General features: G+C 31.3%; 2 protein-coding genes across 2 annotated transcripts; both read left to right on the plus strand.

Moving 5' to 3' along the window:
- Positions 1-7,228: 7,228 nt before the first annotated feature.
- LOC112771249 (uncharacterized) lies at positions 7,229-9,956 on the plus strand. Its single transcript, XM_025815934.2, has 6 exons — positions 7,229-7,897; positions 8,006-8,369; positions 8,809-8,893; positions 8,993-9,125; positions 9,266-9,420; positions 9,524-9,956. The coding sequence occupies exons 2-5, from the start codon at positions 8,225-8,227 to the stop codon at positions 9,392-9,394; spliced, it is 492 nt and encodes a 163-aa protein (XP_025671719.1). The 5' UTR covers positions 7,229-7,897; positions 8,006-8,224; the 3' UTR covers positions 9,395-9,420; positions 9,524-9,956.
- A 7,377-nt stretch (positions 9,957-17,333) lies between these two features.
- LOC112791205 (brassinosteroid LRR receptor kinase) lies at positions 17,334-21,478 on the plus strand. Its single transcript, XM_025833936.3, has one exon. It carries the CDS (start codon positions 17,569-17,571, stop codon positions 21,148-21,150), a length of 3,582 nt encoding a protein of 1,193 aa, XP_025689721.1. The 5' UTR covers positions 17,334-17,568; the 3' UTR covers positions 21,151-21,478.
- The last annotated feature ends 878 nt before the right edge of the window (positions 21,479-22,356 follow it).

Below are 22,356 nucleotides of genomic sequence, written 5' to 3' on the forward strand. Positions count from 1 at the left end.
GGCATTTGAAGCGCTTGATAGAACTTTCCATGACCTAATGAGTTCAAATGTTGCTTCGGCTCGTGATATTCCGTTTGGTGGAAAAGTTATTGTTCTTGGTGGTGATTTTAGACAAGTGTTGCCAGTTATTCCAAAAGAAACTCGTGCTGAAATAGTTATGACTTCAATTAATTCGTCAATTATTTGGAAGCATTGTAAGGTAATGTGGTTTATGTGGTTGATAAAAAATCTTAGGTTGGGAAAGAACTCTGTTTTGTCAAATTTGGATGAAATAAAGGAATTCTCAGACTGGATTTTAAAGATTGGTGAAGGTTCTTGTGGGAATCAAAAGGAGTATGAAATAATTGTTGATATTCCAAGTGATTTACTTATTCCTCTAACTGACGATCCTATTCAGGATATTGTTTCAGCTATATATTCAAATATTCATGATAACTATGGTAATGTTTCTTATTTTCAAGAATGTGGTATACTTGCTCCTACTGTTGATATTGTGCAACAGATAAATGACTTTGTTGTTGACAGTTTTCCTGGGCCTGAGAAGGTTTATTTGAGTTCTAACTCTATTTGTCACAGTGATTGTCAAGATGGGATTGACACTGATTGGTCAACAACTGATTTTTTGAACCAGATTACATGTTCTTAAATTGAAGAAAGGTGTTCCCATTATTTTGTTACGAAACATAGCAAATGGATTGTGTAATGGAACTCGACTCATTGTTTAAGATCTTGTAGAGAACATTATTGGGGCTGAAATTGTGTCCGGAAGTAACATTGGTGACAAAGTTTTTATTCCTCGGATGAATTTAATACCCAGTGATCCTAGAACCCCGTTTAAATTTCAGCGTAGAAAGTTTCCAGTTAGACTTTGTTTTGCAATGACTATTAATAAGAGTCAAGGGCAAACATTAGCTTTGGTCGGTATATATCTTCGAAGAGCGATTTTTTTCTCATGGTCAGTTGTATGTTGCAATATCCAGAGTGACGACAAGGTCAGGATTGAAGATATTATTATCTAATGAAGATGTTGAAATGTGTAATCTCACATAAAAATGTTGTTTACAAAGAAGTTTTTCAAAAAATATAATTTGGTAAGTAGTTTTTTCTCTATGCTATATGAATTATTTGTTGAAAAAGTTGAGATTTGTTTTAGAAGTATTCTTTTTCTGTTTATTTTTTATTCTATTTGGGGTCTATATTTTATTTTTTGTTCAAAATTTTGTTAAATTCATAGAGGAGCAAAAGATGTAGAAAAATTATACAATTCTTCTGTATAAAAAATAATTTATTTTAAGCTTAAAACTTATTTGCTAAAAACTCTTTAATTGTTATATACATTTTTTAAAGAGGCTTTTATTGTTAGGTTTTTTGTGTCGAATAATATCTATTAGCTATTTTTTTAAAATGTTCATTATATATTTCTATAATATCATTTTTTTAATGAGTTGATGATTTTTTTATTCATTAGTAAATAATTTATTTTTTTGTAAGAGTTAGTTGTAAATTTTTTATTAATATATTTAAAACTTAAGTTTTATTCAAAAAAATTTCTTATAGTTTTATGTTATAGATTTATGATCTAAGTTACTTAGTTATTTTTTTGTTTAAATTGTATCATATCTATTTGTTTTTTGTATATAAAAAAAATTAACTCTTAAAGAATGGTGCACACATACTGAAATTTAAGTTATTTAAATTTTTAGATGTGTTTAGATTATTAGATGTAATAAATACTCTTAAAAAAATTATTTCGTAAAAACTAGTGCACACCTACTTTTAAAAAAATTAACTCTTAAAATTTTTAGATGTATTTAAATAATTTCATATTGTTTAATAAATAAATATATTTATTATTTAAAAATTATATTATATTAATAAAAGATGAAGTTATTTGTTAAAAAATTTTAATTTATTTTATAAATATTTTAAATATTGAAATTTAATTTAAACCTAAAATTTTATTAATTCATTTAATCATTAAATTTTATTTTATTTCCAATTGAAATTTAAGTTATCTAAAGATGCAATTCAATTCTATATAACGAATAGAATGTTAGACTATTCTTTTTTATTTTTCTGTAAGATTTTAGTTTTGATTGAATAGAGAAATGTTGATGTGATAGAAAAATTTCTCTTCCAAGATAAAATCATTATGTGAAATCCTCACCCATTCTCGATATCCTTTCAATTTGCTTCATCCCTATAAACCCCTTTTCCACAGTTATCCTATTTTACTTTTTCTTATCCCATACCCTATAAACCCCTTTTCACTCCGGTTCCTATTTCAATTTTAGGGGTCTTTTCCACAAGGCATGATGGCATTTACGTTCTTCTCCTTCCCAGGCTTTCCATTTTATGTCACTCAACATCTCTTTCGTAGACCTGAAAAAGCTACCCGCTATATGAAGGGAGCGCTGGCTGTCCATTTCATGTCGCTCAACAGGTCTTCCCAGGCTCTCCATTCCATGTCGCTCAACGACAATATATTTTCCTGCTGCAGCGTTTCTTGGGTTCCGATGATAGCGGCGTTAAAGAGCTTCTCTTTCCCATATGATGGTAACATGGTGAAGATCTTCTGTCAGAACATGCATAGAATTTTTCATTGATTTGACGAATATTTCCTGTTAGCAATCACAGGGAACAGTAGAATTTACTACACAGGTACTCTATTTAAATTTGTAGTTGCCTATCAAATCGGTAATTGTAACTACTTCTACTTCTTTACCGTGATTTTGTATCTAACTGAGTCATTTTTTTATGTGGAAGTGACTGATGGATTCGAATAGCTATTCTTTAGGGTTGCTGTTGATCATGATGATTCTAATATCTACTGGCTGTACTTTAGTTGAAATTCTTTTGGAGTAGGTGTATTAGAGTTTTCATTTCATTGATTTTGAATGTTATTGGAATTTGTTAGTTCTGATTTTTCAAATTGCTTTATTGGTCCCAAAAAAAGAGTTTCCTTTCGTATGCTCTTTCTTCTCTAAATTATTATTCAACATTGGGTATATCCTTTCATTTCTTGTGCTGGTTCTGGCGATGGATGCAGCAAATGAGATTTGTATGGTGTCAACCGATTCACAACAATGCCTTCGTAACATCACTCCTTGGAAGGAGTATTGAAAAATAACCGTTACAGTGATCAAGATGTGGAGTTTATGTGATCCCAGAGAGGAGATTGACGAACTTGCTTTTCTTCATATTGTGGTCATGGATAAATCAGTGAGTTGTTATATATGTTTTGAGACTTTTTTAATCCGAGAGTTATTATATATGTTTTCAAAATTTTGTTTAATTTTTCAAGTTTACTCTTTGGTGCAGATTCAGTCTATTTAATGTTGTTTTGTTTTGAGTTGAATCAGATATTTCAATAGAAGGTTTTTCAACATTAAAAGAAGCTATGTGAAATGTGGAAAATTATAATTCACAATTTTATGATTCCAATTTTTTTTGTTGTTGTTGTTATTGGTATGAGGTCTTTCTTAATTGTTTAGTATGCATAATCTTATCTGTGTAAATTAATGCATGAATACTGCTTGATAGAATGTCTATGTGAATAATTTAAAAGCTATATTTAATGCTATATATCTGTCGCATTAGTACACAGTTCCATCCTTGGCAATTTTTCTGTGACTTTCTTCATTTGTCATTCTTTCAAACATTTTATTTAATACAAAGACATGGATATGTTGATCACTTGCTTTGTTTAACTTGTGTTGGTTTTTGGAATCTATTGATAATTGAAATTTTGCTATTTATTACTTTATTTTTTTTTTATTCTACAAGGGCATGGATTCAAGAGAACTAGACAATCAATCATGGTGGTTTAGTTTTAATATGTTCTTCGGATAGGACAGTGCTTATTTAATGTGTTCTTACTTGAGTTGAATTTTCGTTTAACTTGTGTGTCACTCTAGAATATGCCAATGCTTGAGATGTTGTGCATTTGAAGGAAAATAATTTTCAGAATGAGTAGAATCAGAACTTCAATAGAAATGCTGAGTTTTGCAAACTATGCTTTATGAATCCAATGACAGAGCACAAGCTTGATTGTGCAAATTTTGCTCATGATTCATGATCTAGATTGGTTCAAGCCTGTGGTTAAAATGGTTAGAAAGAAAGTTTAGTAATATAAAGCTAAGCAAATGGGTCATGTATGATTCTAATCCATACAATTTCATCAATCAAAAGACAGCCATTGATGGAATATACAGTCAGTCAAAAAGTAATAGTTATATGAAGCAAACAAATCAGACTTTTTTCTATCTAGCAAGTTATTTTGTTGCTTGATCTTTTTCTAAGCCCTTAAGGGTATTTTTAATTGTGGGGTAAAAATGAAGTCAAAATTTTCATAAATAAACTTAATGCATAAAATATACAGAATTTTCCACCCAATTTTACCCCAACCAAGCAAACCCTAAACATGAATATATCTTAGATCTTCCCCATAGGAAAGTAGAATTTGATTCTGAATTTTTAAGCTCAATTTATCAAACTTCAACATTTACACCAATGACACTTTGGTCAAATATTTTTTCTATACTACAGAGTGATACTTCTAAATAAATATCTTCATAAAACTTTGGTTGAAATTGTCAGAGCTTATTGAATACAAGTTGGAGTGTATACTTTGGAATTCTTGTGCTTCAACACTAACTAACTAACAACCATAGAGGATGAACTAAACTGCCTATGAAACGTCTAAGAAAAGTGTTACAAAGATTTTAGAAACTAATTCAAGGAATTCTACTTTGATTATAAATGTAAAAGCAAGATTAGAGCAAAATCTATCTGCATCTAAGCCTACAAATCTCAATCAATAGTTAGGACTAATGATCTCCATAAACCATGCTACAAAACCTGAAGGATTGATAATTTGATATGTCAATTCTCCTCCTAAGCACTAACTTTAGCAAATTCAAAAGAACACAACTCATGTACACATAGGAAATAATTACTGACAAAAACGATATAGTCTTGATTGCTATGCAGCTGCTAGCATCGAATGAGCAGCACAACCACTCTCAACTTCAGGAGTATTAGTGCCTAATAACTTGCTACATAATTTTTTGTAGTGCTATGTTTATTAGACTCGTCCATGTGTTTAAATTCCTTTGCATTAGTTTGCCTGAATTGTAACAGGTTCAAGAATTTTTTTTCTTTGAAAGTTGTATGTCCAGCTCCTAATATCCTTCTTCAACGCCACTGCACCATCAAATGATTTGTTCTTATTATCACTAAATCTTCAATGCTTTCAATTTCAGCTTCTACCAAGTTTCCTTTGTTAATAACATTAGATAAGAAGCACACTAATATATTTTCAGCATTTATAAGAAGATCTCCCACTCATGTTACATTTTTATCATTGATGAATTCTGCATATAACACCAATAAATTCTATTTTCTTTTCTCCCTTGACCCCATCTTCCATCTTCCGGCTTTTCTTTACAATTTTTTTGGCTACTACACTTGGTTGTTTGCACCTCTTCCATTCCTTCCAATGGTAATGATTTCTTCCCAAACTTCATTATCCTGTATTTGTTTATCTTCAAAGAGTTTTTGGTTCCTGATTCTCCAAGTAATCTAGATAATAGTAAATCATAGATTAATCCACTGTCTTTTTTTCGCATCTAACTACAATTTGGTGGCACCATGCCTCAAAAACATCTATAATTTTATCAGATTTTACCCAGCAAATTTCTCCTAGGATTTAGGATTTAGGGTTTAGGGGGACCATAAATTGAAATGATCCAACCACATGTATATATGCATCTGAATACTTCAATACTAATACTACTTAGTCTCATTATTTGTTTAATTTCTGATTCTCTTTCAATTTTATATTTGCTATTCTACGAATCTTTATTTAGTTTCTTATCTCACATATTGTGGTAGTTCTCATTTAGTGATTTTTGAAAATGACATACTCATTTAGTACAATGACATGCTTTATAGTTTCTCAAGTGAAAGTTTACCCATAATAGAGTCTGAATTTTCTGTATAATTTGTTCTGAGTTTTGGTATATTATTTCTACCTTTTATATTCGGTTCGAAGATGCAGAACTTTTATTTCGTTCTTTGTTCTCAGCTTTCCTGTGTTGTTTGTAGATTTTATTCTAGGGTAAAAATGCTAAAGTAATTGGAATAGTGTAAAAGTGTAGTCTGTGTTTTCAAATCAGTTTAATGAAAATTTAGTTTCTTCAATTAGTCACTTAAATTGAATATTGCCTATTTAGTGAAAAGACATGGTCTAAAATTTCAGTTTTTTATATTTTCTCATTAAAAGGTTTGAATGTTCTTTTTTTATTTTTGTCAAAAGTTTGGGTGTATACTTTGAATATTTAACTTGGAGTTAGAAAATCCTAAAAGTTTTTTAAAATAATTGAACAATTGTGATTTTAACTTAATCAATTTGTGTGCACTTTCTTAAAAGTAGTTGAGTTCAACAAGTTGTATAAAATTTTCAACTACTAACCAAGCTTTATGTTTTGGACTATGTAATTTATTATTTTATATTGTATTTTGTGCCACATAATTTATGAAGTTAAACAACCTTCCTTAAAAATTGGAGTGTGTTACATTATTTATAAATTAGTGTGAGAGAAACAAATTTATTTTCATGGTTAAAAAAATTCACTCATATTTTGAAGCGATTTTTTGTAAATTTATTTAAAAATAAAGTTTTCTATCTTTTATAATTAGTAATTTTATGCTAACCGTTTTCTTTTTCTTTTGCCAATGGTAATCAATTAAAAAAAATAAAAAAATTTAAGGATCAAACTTCGAATAATGTTTTTAAGAAAAATGGGAATGAATATATAAATTATTTGTTAGTTATTAGAAGATAGTGCATTTTTTTGTAAACCGGTACAATTTAAATTAGAAAAACTAATATACCATTTTTTTTAAAAGCAATTTTATCAAAAGAATTAAACTATTTAAGAAAAAAATAATAGTTTATTATAATTTTAATTAGAAAACTAATATATTATTCTTTTAAAATCTATTTTATCAAAAGAATTAAACTATTTAAGAGACAAAAATAATAATTTATTCTCAATTAAATTTTAATATGATTACATCAATAGTTGGTTTTTGTACGCTTTAAAAGACACTCGAGGAAGTAATTCTAAATGTAGTTTAATTTTTCAGCTGCTTAGACAGTTATCTCATATATATAAAATACAATAATTCATAAAAACATATCACTTACCCAATAAAATGAAACAGAATGCGGCTTGTGTGGTTTACTACAAAAAAATCTTATAGATTTCGCAACATTAGGATCCATGAATGGTGGCGGTGGTGGCTTGAGTTGTGCCTTCAATTAAATTTGTACTTAATCTCATTTTTATTTTTAAAAATTAAATGAATCAAATTAGGAAACTAACTTATTATTTTTAACAAATTATATTTACCGTGGTCTTCTGAATATTTAAATGTTTATTCCATTTTTCATATGGTTAATACATATGTAAATTTTCAAGTTGAAACTCCTAACATATTTTGATCTTCAATCTTTCTTATTAATGGTGATAGTATTGTGTTTGCATGTGAACAAGACACAGTATGCTACTAACTTTGTTATTTAAATTTGTAAATTGTGTTTGTTGTCATGTGATTTATGAAGTTGAACAAGATACAATGTACTTTGAAGAAGGAGGTCATTAATCAATTCCGATAAATTCTCAAAGAAGGAGAGTTGTATTCTATATCTCGATTCACGGTAGTTCCAAATATTGGTGCAGCAAAAGTTGTAAAGCATCGATATAAGTTGCTTTTCGGTTTAACACGGAGGTTATTCCAATTTTTGATGTTCAGTTTTCAGAGGCTTCATATTCATTAGAAACTGTTGAAAGTGTTCTTCAGATAGGACAAGATTCAATATACTTGATCGGTATAATTATGATTTACTATCTTAAATGTACTCTAATCATAAATAAAATGGATATGTATGTTATAAATCATTGTTGTGTGTTAATCTCTTTTTGTTTGATGTGATCAGATGTCATGGATTTTCTGATAAGTGTTCGTGACTATTCTGATGTTGAACTTGACGATGAAAAAAGTTTAAATTAGTTCTCATTCAGTTGTATTCAAATGGGTTAGAATTTTATTTGATTGTTTATTGTTTGTTGCGATTTTTAGTATCTGATTTGGATTTTTTCATTCTTTATATGTCCGTATTTATGGAGTCTATTAATAAACAAATTAGTTAGTACTTATGTTGAACACGTCATATTATAGCTCTTATCTCACTTGTAATTTATTTGGAGATTTTTTAACAAAGATGCGGTTGGCTCTTATGAATGCTGTCTCGCAACCGCCAATCATTTTATTCCAATCTGTCAAGGTCAAGATTTATGAAGGTATTCTGAATTTTTTTTTTTAGAATTCATTGTTTTGTAAAGAATTTTAGTACTAAACATATGGCTTCAAATATTTAAATTACACCTGATTTACATAAGTTTTATAAAAAATTAGTAGGTTATTATAATGTGTGAATAAAGTTAATATTTTAATTAATGTCAATCTAATTATAAATGAATAGTCCCAAAATTAAAAACAAAGATAATAGAAAGATTAGAAACTCTGGAGCATGTGATAAATATGATATTTTGAGTATAAACTCATTCAAAAAAGAATTGTTAGAGAGGTTTATGTCCTTATTAATATACTATTGATAATAATATTTAATTTTATGACTTCAATTAGTATTATTTTCGAATGATAAAGTTTATTTTGATATTATTTTTTTCACAAAAAATAATATATTGATTTTGATTATTTTTATTTTACCAATGATAGGGAAGGTTGTAGTTCAGAATGTAATAGATTGTAGTAAAATCATGATCAATCCTGATATTCCAGAGGCTGTATGCTTTATTACTAGGTGAGCATCAATTTTTCTTCTAATTGGTGTTTTGTATTTTGTGTATATTGACATTAATGTTGGTATTTAGTAACTTTTTTGTGACTATAAAATATGTAGATTGGATCCTTTGGAGTCATACTTCATTGACTCTATCATTCTTGGTAATGGATTTATTGTTGCTGATGTCGATGATGATTTTGTCAATCTCTCTATGAATAGGAGTATTAAGGAATTAAGAGAAAATGATGCGGTTAGTGGAACTTAATTTGACATTTTTAGGATTGTTGTAAACTATGTGTAACTTTGCTTATTATAGTTGTCTTTCTTTGAAATTTTGTTTTTGTGTTGGTCATCATTGTAATTATTTCTAATTTAATATTTGTGATATAGGATGGTTTCTTCAATGTTGTTGCTAAGATTAAAAGTATATGCAACAATTTTGATTGGTGGTACTACTCATGTGTCTGTGGTTATCCTTTGAAGTTTTGTAGAAGTCATTTCAGTTGTTCCGAATGTTAAAAGAAAATAAAGAATGCTATGAAAAAGTATGTCCGATTTACTTCTAAGAAATATCATATGTTATATAATTTATATGTGAAATTAGTTTATTATTAAAAGATCTTATAATTATTTTATGTCTTAATTCAGGTAGAAGGTTTTAGTAGATGTTGAGGATGCTACTGAAAGTGCTAGATTTGTTTTGCATGATCGTTCCGCAGCGCTCTTATTCAGGAAAAAGCTCTTCGGAATTTTGATGCTGAGCACTCGATATAGATATATATTTCATAATACCAAAACACATATTTTATACTTTTTATTTATTAATGATATTTGGTCTTTTGAGTGACATTCATTTATTTTGGTTGACTTCATTTTTATTTTATACTTTTCTGGTTAATTTTAGGTTGTGTATGCAACCCCTTATCCACCATTCTTTGATGATATAATTGGAAAAGAAATTGTATTTAAAGTAGACTAGAAAAAAGTTGAAAATAGACCAAATGTTGGGACATTTAAAGTAGTCAACTATTCTGATGATCATGTGATTGTAACCAAATTTAAGACAGATCCTATTTCCAGTTTTAGTAGTTCCATTCCATACATTTACTTTGGACTTTGTTTACCGTGAATTGATCTTTTGTTCTTTTAAAGACATATAGTTACCATGCTTTTTTTGTTTTTCCTTTTTTATTTTTATCTTGATCAATTAACATTTTGTATAAAGACTTCTCCCACCAACTGTATTTTTACCGATTTATGAGGATGTCATTCAAAATCTGCAGCCTCATGATGAAATATCATCTCTTGGTAGTAGAATCTCAGTTACTTCTGACAACATGAAATCTATTGAAGTTAATATGGAGGCTTTGGGTGCTGCGTATAACCTTACAAAGCTAGTACAAAATAGTTTAGATTGATTTTGTATAAATATAAATTATATTAAGCATGCTGTTTGGATTCAATTTAATTATTTTTTTCATGTTTCTTTCGTTTTTTTTGGATCATAAAATTCAAAAAATTGTAGGATCCTTGTGTTCTGTTGGCTGGTACAATTATATCTATCTCTAATGATAGGAACTGGTAGTACTCAGTTTGTTTGTGTGGTGAAAAAATAGATACCGACCAATCTAAGCTCTTTTGTCACCGTTGCTTGACACATTGTTATGATGGAGTTTTGAGGTTATCTTTTGAACTATGTTCATTTCTATTTATATATTGTTTAATTAGTAGATTTTCGGGTTAGTTTAGGACTTTTGGATTATTTTAAAATATCTTTACTGTTATTTTGTTATTGTAGATACAAAATAAAAGTTTATGTTAATCACGCTGGTGGTTGCAATGCATTAATTCTCTATGATGGAGATGTGCAACACTTAATGGGGTGAAAATGTTCTGAGGTTTTAAGAGATGATGGCTCCTTTATCTTGGTTAGTTTCTTCACGAGTTACTTTTAAACGAGATTAATTTATTATTTATTTGTTACATTGATACGTATAATTTATCTAAAAATTGTGAACTATTTAGATTTGGGTTTTGATAACAACTCATTTATTTCATATGGTGCTATAAGTAATACTGAAAATCTGTATTTTTTACAACTAATATTGAAATAAAATTAGTGAGGAGTTTATTCTTATCTGTGTTATTATACCCCACTTGAATTTTAGTTGAATATGTTTAACATTTAATTATTTATTGTTTGTAATCTAAAACTGATGAGTGAGTTTTTTTCTTGAAATCGGTAATGTATTTAGGAGTTAGTTGTGTGTGTGTATTTTTTTTAGTGGTATTTTTATTTTAAAAAACTTTTATGTCTTGCACGTCACATTCTTAACTTTATTAGAAAACAAGACATTTATTTTAATTTCATTTATGATGCTAAGTTAGTTTCTAATCTTTGAATTATTGATGTTGTATTTCTTATTGGGGATTTAATTCAATAAATTAATAATGTTGATGTTCTACTTTTTTTTTCACTATGTTCTCTAGATTGGAACTCTTTATCTCTTATATTTTTACCTGTTAAATGATATATCTTTATTCATTTAATGTAAAAAAATTGTTGTGATTAAAAGTGGAAAATTCTGTAAAATTCACTCTGGTGTGATATCAATTGATGGTTTTCTTAATTTATATCTTAAAGATACGTCATGTGTATTGTTACTACTCTTTAATTTGTTCTCTTTCTGTGTCTTTGATTTTTTGGGTTTGATATTCTATTCTTTTTTTTTCTCTGTATATTCAGATACTGATTTCTCTATTCTTCTATTGTCAGAATGAAGAATTTTACTTGGATGCATCCGATTTTTTGTACAAATTGATAGGAAAAAAATTGGTATTCATGGTTGATCATCAGCCCGTTGAGAGTGACACAATATGCCCTGCGTATAATGTTTTTAAAGTTTCTACACATGAGTTTATCTTAAAGCTGATTGAAAGTGTTGAGAATCGTGTTTTGAATGCGGTTAGTTTAGTTTTCTCTATTGACTTCTAAGATATTTTTTAATAAGTGTTTGTTTACTTTTTTTGTATTATACGTAACAATGATATTGTCTTCTCTATCAAAACATGTATAATTAGTGTGCTATTATTTCGGCTTCAAATATGGCTTCTATTGAAGACCATGTTTCACATATTTCTGGTTCAATATTATCTGCTATAAGTTTTCATCTCTTATTGTATTTCTGACCATTATTTTTTGATATCGCGTTTTTGTAGAACTGGTTCTTTATTGTTTAAGTATTTCTTCTTTTATTAAATTTTAGTAAATTTAACAGATTTTATTTTTGTTGTCTTATTTCTTAGCACAAATATGTTCATGTGGTGAATGAAATTATTTGCAACAAGAGATTGGCATCCCCATACCGTGATGTACCAAGATCTACAAAGTAAAAACTTGAAGATGCCTTTTCTAGGAGTATAGATGAAACTTGGAATGATAATGAGGAGGCATCATCATCTATGAATATTTAGGATCAGATTCAGTTGATGCTAATGTGATTTGCCTAAAATGTTTAGTTACAATGTGTGATTTAATTTTTTTTGTGTTAAAGATATGATGTTATAGTTTTCTCGAATTGGATTGTTGTAAGTTGGCTGGACTTAGATATTCTGTTAACATTTTACTTGCTGAAGTTCTAAATTCAAATGTTTCTTTTTATTTGAGTAACCTACAATTTCAGTTGTAACTTTATTAGTAAAGAGTGGAGTTTATGTTCTAATTAAGAATTTTTAGTATATGACTTGCGAAATTGATGCATGCATTTCTATCAGGTGGTTTGGGAGAAGCAATTCTCCCAAAGAATTAAGGTAAATATTTTGTCCTTTTCTTTTGGTCTTATATCAACTATATCTGATCATTTGTAATTTATTAGGATTTTTTCGGATATCTTTCTTGTATATATGAATTAACTATTCTTTTTTCCTTTTTATATCGGTATCCGAGTACATTGGTTTCAAAGTGTTGTTTGCGGTGGAGTTACTGGAATTGATGGAGTTGGTTGTGTTAGGAGAATTACTTGCATTTGAGATCTTAGGTCAATAAATTAGCGACTTACATATGTGTATGAAATTTTCTTTAATTATATTGGTTTTGGTTCTTATTTATGTTAATCTTCTTAATTATGTTGTTTATATTTTTAAGTTGTTTTGTTGTTGCATAATTTATGAAGTTGAACAAGATACAATATTCTATAAGACAGGATTTCTATAGCCAATTCTAAGTTGTACTCATCAAAATTAATGTTTTGAAAAGCAATGATATTTATGCAAACAATGAAAAGTTAAAAAAAATACTTATGTATTAAATGGTGATAGAATAAATAAATCTATTACATTTAATTAAAAATTAAATAACAAAAATATTTTTTATTAACGTAAAAAATGACAATTTAAGAACACTAAAAAAATAAATTCAAAAGAAGAAACAAAAAATTTCAATATGTACGTTGCCTGGATCTTCTGCTAGTAATAACATATGGCTTGCAATTATATCCCTTTAACCCATTTTTAGTATGTATTTCACTAACAAATTTTATATTAAAAAATGAGCCTATTTTATTGAGTAAAAAAAATAGTGCTCTCGAAAAAATAATTAGACAATATATGCCCGAAGATAAAAAAAAAAAGATTCAAATGTCAGCTTGTCCATTCTCTCTCGAACAGAAGAATGATTTCACCAAATAAAAGGAGAGTGAAACTGGATACACTTTTCCTTTGCATTTATTTTCGTGCCTCGTTTTAAGAAAAAACCTTAGTGACCCGTTTTTTCCTCTCCAAAGTAAACGAGAAGTTTTAATTAGACAGAAAAATAACATCAACAACAATGATAGTTATATTGTGAGGAATGAGCACTATAAAGAAGACAGGAACCACTATCAATCTTGGGAAAAGATTATTGAAAGTGATCCGATATTATTCAAAGATAACTATAATTTTTATTATACAAGATGAGGTATAATTCGATCTTAATTCTTATTCATTAAAATTGATGAATTCAATGATAATTAGAGTTTAACTAACTTATTTTTCAAAGATATATATTAATAATATATAAATAATTTTTTGTTAAATTTTTAATATATTTAATGCATTATAAATATATAAAAAAATGTAATAATTTCTAGTCAAATATTTCTTTTTATAATATTTAAAATATGCTTTTAGAATATAGAATAACAAAACACTGATAATTATTATTACGTTAATGACCAAACGATTATAGTATTATTAGTAAAAAAAGGGTTATAAAATTAATATCATGATTAATCTTGTGTCTATAAAAACTACATTTTATGCCGAACCCTAATCATTAAAGAGTTTCGACAAAAAAAAAAAAAAACATAACAAATTATAACTCGAAATCACCATCTTATTTTAATTAGGTACTCTATAAACAAAACTTTAAATAATAAATCACATTTTCTTATAACTCGAGAAATGTTACCACCGTTATTAACGCCATAATAGAAAAGATTTTCTAATTTTTATAATAGATTTTGTAATAGTCTTTTTCTAATTATTAATTTTACCATAGACATGAAAAAATACTATTATAGTATTATATGATTAATAAAATTTTTATTTTTAATTAATATTTAACTAAATTTTTAATATCAAAAGTTAAATTCTAAATTTTAATAAAAAAAATAAAGTGTTGCTAATTATTTTTTATATGTTAACTAGAGTGATGTAATACGCAAAAATAAAACTTTTGGTGTGTAATGTTTAGATCTGAAATTTATAATTGGTGTCAAAGAGATTGTTATTAACTATCTGAGTGGAGAGAAAGAATAATCAGCTCAGATTTATAAACCTGATAATAATCAACACTTCTGTAAATAGTATAATCTTTAGCTGTCTTTATCATGATCTCTTTAGAATTAAATTCTATTTTTATGACAAATTTATCATCTATGACCACAAATAGATCTATAATATCATCGCAAATTAAACATATTTAGACCGTGTAATATATTAATATACAAATATAATTTTCAAATAACTAATTTAATGTGGTGCTCACGACTACAAACTTGCATTGGCATACTTTAAAAATTCTGGAACATTCATGGTATCGAGATCCAAAGTGCGCATGAAAGATGGCTCTTCAAATGGTGCTTACTTACTAGTGCATTAACCACGTACTCTACGTCTAACTCAACACAGCAATCTGCTTATTCTTCATCTGCATTGGAATTAACAAAATCGTAGTTGCCTTCATATTCCTCTTCGATTTCACTGTTATAACTCTCCCAATCGAAATCATGATCAGGTTCTATAATCATATTAGGTAATTGTTCGAACTCCACATACAGCTCAATTATAGACACCATTGATTGGACTTGATAGTAGATTAAGAACATCTCTTACAGAGTTGTGTCATCATTTATGGACATTGTTTGAAATTACACGAACCCACCAAATACTAATATAGGTCGTCTGTATAAAATATTTGTCACTCTTTTTAGTATATGAGTAGGGTTGGCAAGGGGTAGGGTAGGGTAGGGTTTGGACTCTACCCTAACCATACCCATGGGATGAAACTTTCATTAAAACTCTATCCTACCTACCTGCGGGTTGAGAATTTCTCAACTCTAACCCTACCCGGACCCTAAAATTTTAAACCCTATCCTACCCTAACCTACCCGCAGAAATATAAAATTTTTTCAAAAGCAAATATAAAATTCAATAATTCTAAATTTCATACATATTAATAAAATAAAAAATAAAAAAATAATGCTCTAAATTACTAAATTAACTAACTAGTTTAGCAGTTGTTCACTTATTGTAAGTCATTACATGAGGGAGGTTGTTGGTTCAACTCTCACCTTCTTCACATACCCAGACCTATCTCTACCCTATTCACAGCAGGTCGGGTAGCCTATCCTATCCAAACGGATTGGGTTGAATTGGGTACCCACGGGTAAGATATCTATTGTCAGCCTATATAGGAGGATCTATATTTTGACAAATACAATTCTTAAATTCATCGAACGACACTATAAAAAAAACAACTATACAAAAATTATTACACATAAATATTTCTAATAAAATTTAACCATTATAATAAATTTTAAAACTAATATTATTACTCATTTTTTATTATAAAAATCAAATTTTTATTTTGATAAATAAGCTAAATTAATTAAACATTATATTCATAAAAAAAACCATACATTTAAAATGGATAAAAAAAAACAACACTCAAAAAGAAGAGAAGTAAGAAGAATAGATTCAAAAAGAGAAGCAAAAAAAGAGATAGATAATTGCAAAAAGATTACATTCACGAATTTTCTTTACCTATAGAGGAGATCGTTATTCACGTTTATAAATTAAATTTTTTTTTTAAATTTTGATAAAACAAATCGGCATTACCGATTTTATGGTTGCAGAGATTTTAAAAAAAATTTTCCCTACTTCAAATTATTAGTCTCATTTTTATTTGTTTTTTGGTCTTATTTTAAATTATTAGTCTTATTTTCAAAAATTCTTTATCCATACCTAAAATCGTTAGTCACGATATTTTATGATATTAAAAACTTTTATATCAATGTGTTATACCAAATTAATATATTACGCTCATCTGCTTGTAATATTCAAAAAAATTAGCCGTAAAGTATTCGTCGAAAATATTAATTAATATTACTGAATTATGCTGCCCCTGCCATTTCTCAAAAATAAATAAATAAATATTTTTAGAAGAGAAAAAGAAGAGCCTAGGATTAGATATGTCACTGCATCACTGTATCTATGAAAGTGACATTGCATGTGACATGTGTCCACTCTTCAACTTGATAAATAACGAAATTTGGTAAGTGTTTCGGAAAAGAAGAGGCAAAGTTTAATGGTGCTGCTACTGCACTACAGCAACAGTCAAAGGTGCATTATCTCATGTTTGTTTATTTCCGTTTCACACGACGACGATATAAATTTAAAAAATTGCCTGTATATTTGATATTAAATTAGGAAAAATCTATGGACAGCAATGTTATTATATTTTGGCCAATATATAATTAGGAGAGAAAAGTAAGTTATTTAAATAAAATCTCACACTAATATCATACCATCAAATCATCATTTAAATAAAATCTCACACCAATATCATACCATCAAATCATCATTGATAGTTAGTTGATGGCTACCAATCACAAATGTTGCTGGCTCCTAGCATTGCTCATTCAATTATTATACCATGAATTATATTTGCTAATATTAGTTAATTTTAATATTTAAATTCGTGATTTAGAATTAATAATATATAGCGTATAAAAAATTAAAATATAATTCAAAATTAAAAATAAATAAATAAATAAATTTTAAAAAATAGTTAATATTAATAAAAAAATAATTTCCGAACATTAGTCTGTCATAATTTTTTATTTATCCTCTCTTGCTAGTGAATTTTAATTTTCTGAGAAGACCAGTTAATTTAATTAACTCACACAAGAGTATAGTTACCTTTTTCTTTCTTCCCTTTCTCTGAGAGTCTCTCAAAAGTGACTTTTTCTCTCTCTCTCACTCTCTCTCACTCTCTCTCTCAGCCCCTGAACCTGAAGCTCCCAGGCTCAGTCTCCAATGGCACACCTCATACCCTGAAACCAAAGAAAAAGTTGTCTCTGCCCACTCTCACACAGCCACATACTCACCACTCACACCCTCCATACACATAAAAGAAACCACCATTCACCACCATGAACGGTCACCACCACCACTACTCACTCTTCTTCTTAACAACCACAATCACCTTCCTTTCCCTCCATTATCACCCCTCTGTTTCTTCTTCTTCGGAGGTGGAACAACTCATCAGGTTCAAAACCTCTCTCCCAAACCCATCACTCCTCCAAACATGGCTCCCCTCCAACAACCCATGCTCCTTCATCGGAATCACCTGCACCCATTCCCACGTGACTTCCATAGACCTCAGCTCCCTCCCACTCTCCACCAACCTCACACTCGTCTCCGCCACCCTCCTCACCCTCCACAGCCTCATCTCTCTCACCCTCTCCTCCACCAAACTCTCCGCCTCCCTCCTCTCTCCACTTCCAACCTGCACCGCTTCCTTAACCACACTCGACCTCTCCCATAACGGCCTCAACGTCCAACTCAACCAACTCTTCAACTTCTTCGCTCCATGTTCCAACTTGCACCACCTCAACCTCTCCAACAACAACATCGTATCCACCGAAACCGTTACCAAGTCGTTGCAGAGTTCTTTGAATCTTTGGGTGTTGGACCTCTCTTACAACCAGCTTTCTGGTCCCGACGTTATGCCATGGATCGTCTCGTCCGGTTGCGATCCGATTCGTTACTTGGCTCTGAAAGGAAACAGGCTCACGGGAGAACTTGATTTTTCTGCTTGCCGGAACTTGCAGCGTTTGGACATTTCAGCAAACAACTTCTCTTCTATTGTTCCTTCATTTCGGGAGTGTTCTGCTTTGGAGTATCTCGATATATCGGCAAACAAGTTTTCCGGCGACGTTGCCGGTGCTCTCTCCGGTTGCGGGAACCTCACCTACTTAAACGTTTCTAGTAACCAGTTTTCCGGCGCGGTTCCGTTGCTTCCCGCAGGGAGCTTGCAGTTCCTCTATCTCTCTGGAAACAGTTTCTGGGGGGAGATCCCGGTGAAGGTCGCTGGGCTGTGTTCGAGCCTCGTGGAGCTTGATATCTCGTCGAACAACCTCACCGGCACAATTCCGATTGAACTTAGCGATTGTTCTTTGTTGAATTCACTTGTTCTATCCCGGAACAAGCTTTCCGGCGAGTTTCCGGTGGAGACCTTCGCCGGTATGAGTAGCCTGAAGAAGCTCTCTGTTTCTTTCAACGAGTTTTCAGGTCCCTTGCCACAGTCACTGTCGAAATTGGCGAGTTTGGAGTCGCTGCATATGAGTTCTAACAACTTTTCAGGTTCAATTCCAAGAGGACTTTGTGATTATCCTGGGAATATTTTGAAGGAACTGTTCTTGCCAAATAACATGTTATCAGGTTCTATTCCATCCACAATCAGCAATTGTTCTCAGCTTGTTTCGTTGGATTTGAGTTTTAACTACTTTAAGGGCACCATCCCTTCAAGTTTAGGATCCCTCTCGGAACTCCGCGATTTGATCCTTTGGATGAACATGCTCACTGGGGAGATACCACAAGAGTTAACGAATGTTAAGCCTCTTGAGAATTTAATTCTCGATTTCAATGAGTTGAGTGGTGAGATTCCTTCTGGCCTAAGCAACTGTGGTAACTTGAGTTGGCTCTCTCTTTCAAATAACCGTCTCACAGGGGAGATTCCGGCCTCTATTGGCCGGCTCTCGAAGCTCGCTATACTTAAGCTGAGTAATAACTCGTTGTCTGGGAGGATTCCGCCGGAGCTTGGTGATTGTCACAGCTTGATATGGTTGGATTTGAATACTAATTCGCTGACCGGTTCGGTTCCTGCCGAGTTGTTCAAACAATCTGGCAAGATAGCCGTTAACTTCATCAGCGGGAAGACTTTTGTGTACATAAAGAACGATGGCAGTAAGATGTTCCACGGGGCAGGGAGTTTGCTGGAATTTGCAGGGATCAGGCAGGAGCAGCTGAACCGGATTTCGAGTAGGAACTCGTGGAATGTGACCAGGGTTTATCAAGGTAGCTTAGGTAAGCTCTTGCCACCAACTTTTAACAACAACGGTTCAATGATTTTCTTGGATGTTTCGCACAATATGCTGTCTGGTAGTATTCCTAAGGAGATTGGTAGCATGAACTACTTATACATTTTGTATATGGGTCACAACAATATATCCGGGAACATCCCACAAGATCTTGGAATGTTGAAGAATCTTGGCATTCTTGATCTCTCTAGTAACAGGCTTGAAGGACGGATTCCTGAAAGCTTGGCAGGCCTCTCGTTTCTGACGGAGATAGATTTGTCCAACAACTTTCTCTCCGGACTGGTTCCCTCGTCGGGACAATTCTATACTTTCCCGGCTAGCAGATTCCTCAACAATTCCGGACTCTGCGGTGTTCCTCTGGCTCCGTGTAAGGACGACTCTGCATCCGGCGCCAATGGACAGCGGCACAAGTCTCATAGAAGACAGGTTACACTTGTAGGGAATGTGGCCATGGGATTGCTATCCTCACTCTTCTGCCTCTTTGTTTTGGTTATAATCGCCATCGAGACGCGAAAGAGGAGGAAGAAGAAGGAGCCTGCGCTTGATTTCTACGTTGACAGTCGATCTCATTCGGGGACGGCCAATGCAGGGTGGAAGATGATTACCGCTCGCGAAGCACTCAGCATAAATCTTGAAACATTTGAGCAGCGGCCGCTTCGGAAGCTCACATTCGCGGATCTTCTAGAAGCTACCAACGGATTCCATGATGACAGCATCATCGGCTCGGGAGGTTTCGGCGTGGTGTATAAGGCCCAATTGAAGGATGGAAGTGTTGTGGCCATCAAGAAACTGATCCATATCAGTGGACAAGGGGACAGAGAATTCACTGCGGAAATGGAAACAATAGGGAGAATTAAACACAAGAATCTGGTTCCTCTACTCGGTTACTGCAAGGTTGGGGAGGAGAGGCTATTGGTTTATGAATACATGAAGTATGGGAGCCTGGATATTTTGCATGACCAGAAGAAAGCAGGGATCAAGCTGAATTGGGCGGCGAGGAAGAAGATTGCGGTCGGAGCAGCCAGAGGATTAGCTTTTCTTCACCATACTTGTAACCCAAACATCATTCATAGAGACATGAAATCAAGCAATGTGTTGCTTGATGAAAATTTGGAAGCCAGAGTTGCTGATTTTGGAATGGCTAGGCTAATGAGTAACGTGGATACACATTTGAGTGTCAGCACACTGGCCGGAACACCCGGCTATGTTCCACCGGAATACTATCACAGCTTTCGCTGTTCCACTCATGGCGATGTGTATAGCTTTGGCGTGGTTCTGTTGGAGCTTCTTACGGGGAAGAAGGCCACGGATTCAACTGATTTCGGCGATGACAACCTTGTGGGGTGGGTTAAACAGCATGCCAAACTCAAGAAAAGTGATGTGTTTGATCCTGAACTCAGGAAAGAGGATCCTTGCCCTGAACTTGAGCTTGTGCAGTACTTAAACGTTGCCTTTGCTTGCTTGGATTATCGGCCGCGGCGGCGTCCCAATATGATTCAAGTCTTGGTTATGTTTAAAGAAATCCAAGCAGGGTCAGGTATGGATTCACAGTCTACTATAGGTACTGAAGATGTGTGCTTTGATTCAGTTGAAATGGTAGATATGAGCATAAAAGAAGCTCCTGATTCCTGAATTAAGCAAAGCTTTTTAGCTTTAGGCAACAACAAATATAATTCAGTAACATTCAAGAGAGGATTCTTTATGGGGGGCAAATGAAAAAAGAAGGAAGATGATGCAACTCCCCAAGATTTTTTTCCTTCTTTCCCACTTCAAATTTTTAAGGGATAGAAGGGAATTAGCTTGAGTCTCTACCATTTGATGTGTGTTGTAATGTTATTACTTCATGGGAAAAGGTGATTAATTAACCTCTGATAAGTATTGTATTTGTATATAGTTAGCTTCATGACTGTTTCATTGATCTTTTGGCCCTTCCTTGAAATGTTACATCTGGTTTCACTAACTTTTCTTCAACTAAAACGTTTGCTCCAGTGTGCATTCTGATTTGCTAGGTCACAACATTTCTTCAAATAAGAAAACACAATAAATAATAACAAAATGTTTTAGCTACTTTCCAAAACAGATTTGTATCTTTTACAAAGTTGAACTTCCCTTAAACATACTGATTGAACCGTCTTTGAACAGAGTCAATCCTCATTCAGTCATATATCTGAAAACCTTTTACATAAAATATTTAGATCTTTTTTCTCTCTCATAAGTATAAAGAATCTTCAACTGACACATGAAATTAAAAAAAAAAGAAAAAAAACATTCAGCTGATGAATGATTGCTTGTTTATGATTCAAAGAGAAAGATGAAAATGGCAGAAATGAATAGATTTTGTCTGTTCTCATGCACGTACTATGCTTTCCACGTGAATATGGACCACATATGCTGTAAATTATTTACTTTCCCAGTGACTGAGACAATGCGTCCTTGTAGGACTAGTGGCGACCCACCTCCTATTGTGTTTGAAAAATCTTATCCCAGAATGTCCTCATATTGTAACACAACCTTCTTCTATAATTACGTATGAATTATGTGCTTCATTATTATGAATATTATCCCATCACACACTCATTAAATCATTATACATCCAACTTTTCTGTATAATCACTGTTATTATCTAGAAAAACCTTATTTTAATAAAGCCTAGATAGGATTCTAATCAAATCAAATCATGGTGCTTATTAATGTGTTGGTCAAATAAATTTGAATAACATAAAAAACTGTTATAATTTTCAATCTAACAATAAGGATCCACTATTAATTATATTTTTATCTAACTATCTATCAATTTAATGGTCTTATCGTATAAAGCTTCAACACAGAAGAATCTGT

Source organism: Arachis hypogaea, chromosome 3, assembly GCF_003086295.3.
Source record: "Arachis hypogaea cultivar Tifrunner chromosome 3, arahy.Tifrunner.gnm2.J5K5, whole genome shotgun sequence".
Classification (NCBI taxonomy): domain Eukaryota; kingdom Viridiplantae; phylum Streptophyta; class Magnoliopsida; order Fabales; family Fabaceae; genus Arachis; species Arachis hypogaea.

What these genes read in the sequence shown, in the direction of transcription:
- LOC112771249 (XM_025815934.2), top strand. Translation starts at nt 8,225, where the DNA reads ATGTTGAACACGTCATATTATAGCTCTTATCTCACTTGTAATTTATTT. An exon ending in CAAGGTCAAGATTTATGAAG is followed by an intron (nt 8,370 to 8,808) that starts GTATTCTGAATT and finishes TACCAATGATAG; the next exon opens with GGAAGGTTGTAGTTCAGAAT. An exon ending in AATTAAGAGAAAATGATGCG is followed by an intron (nt 9,126 to 9,265) that starts GTTAGTGGAACT and finishes TTTGTGATATAG; the next exon opens with GATGGTTTCTTCAATGTTGT.
- LOC112791205 (XM_025833936.3), top strand. Translation starts at nt 17,569, where the DNA reads ATGAACGGTCACCACCACCACTACTCACTCTTCTTCTTAACAACCACA.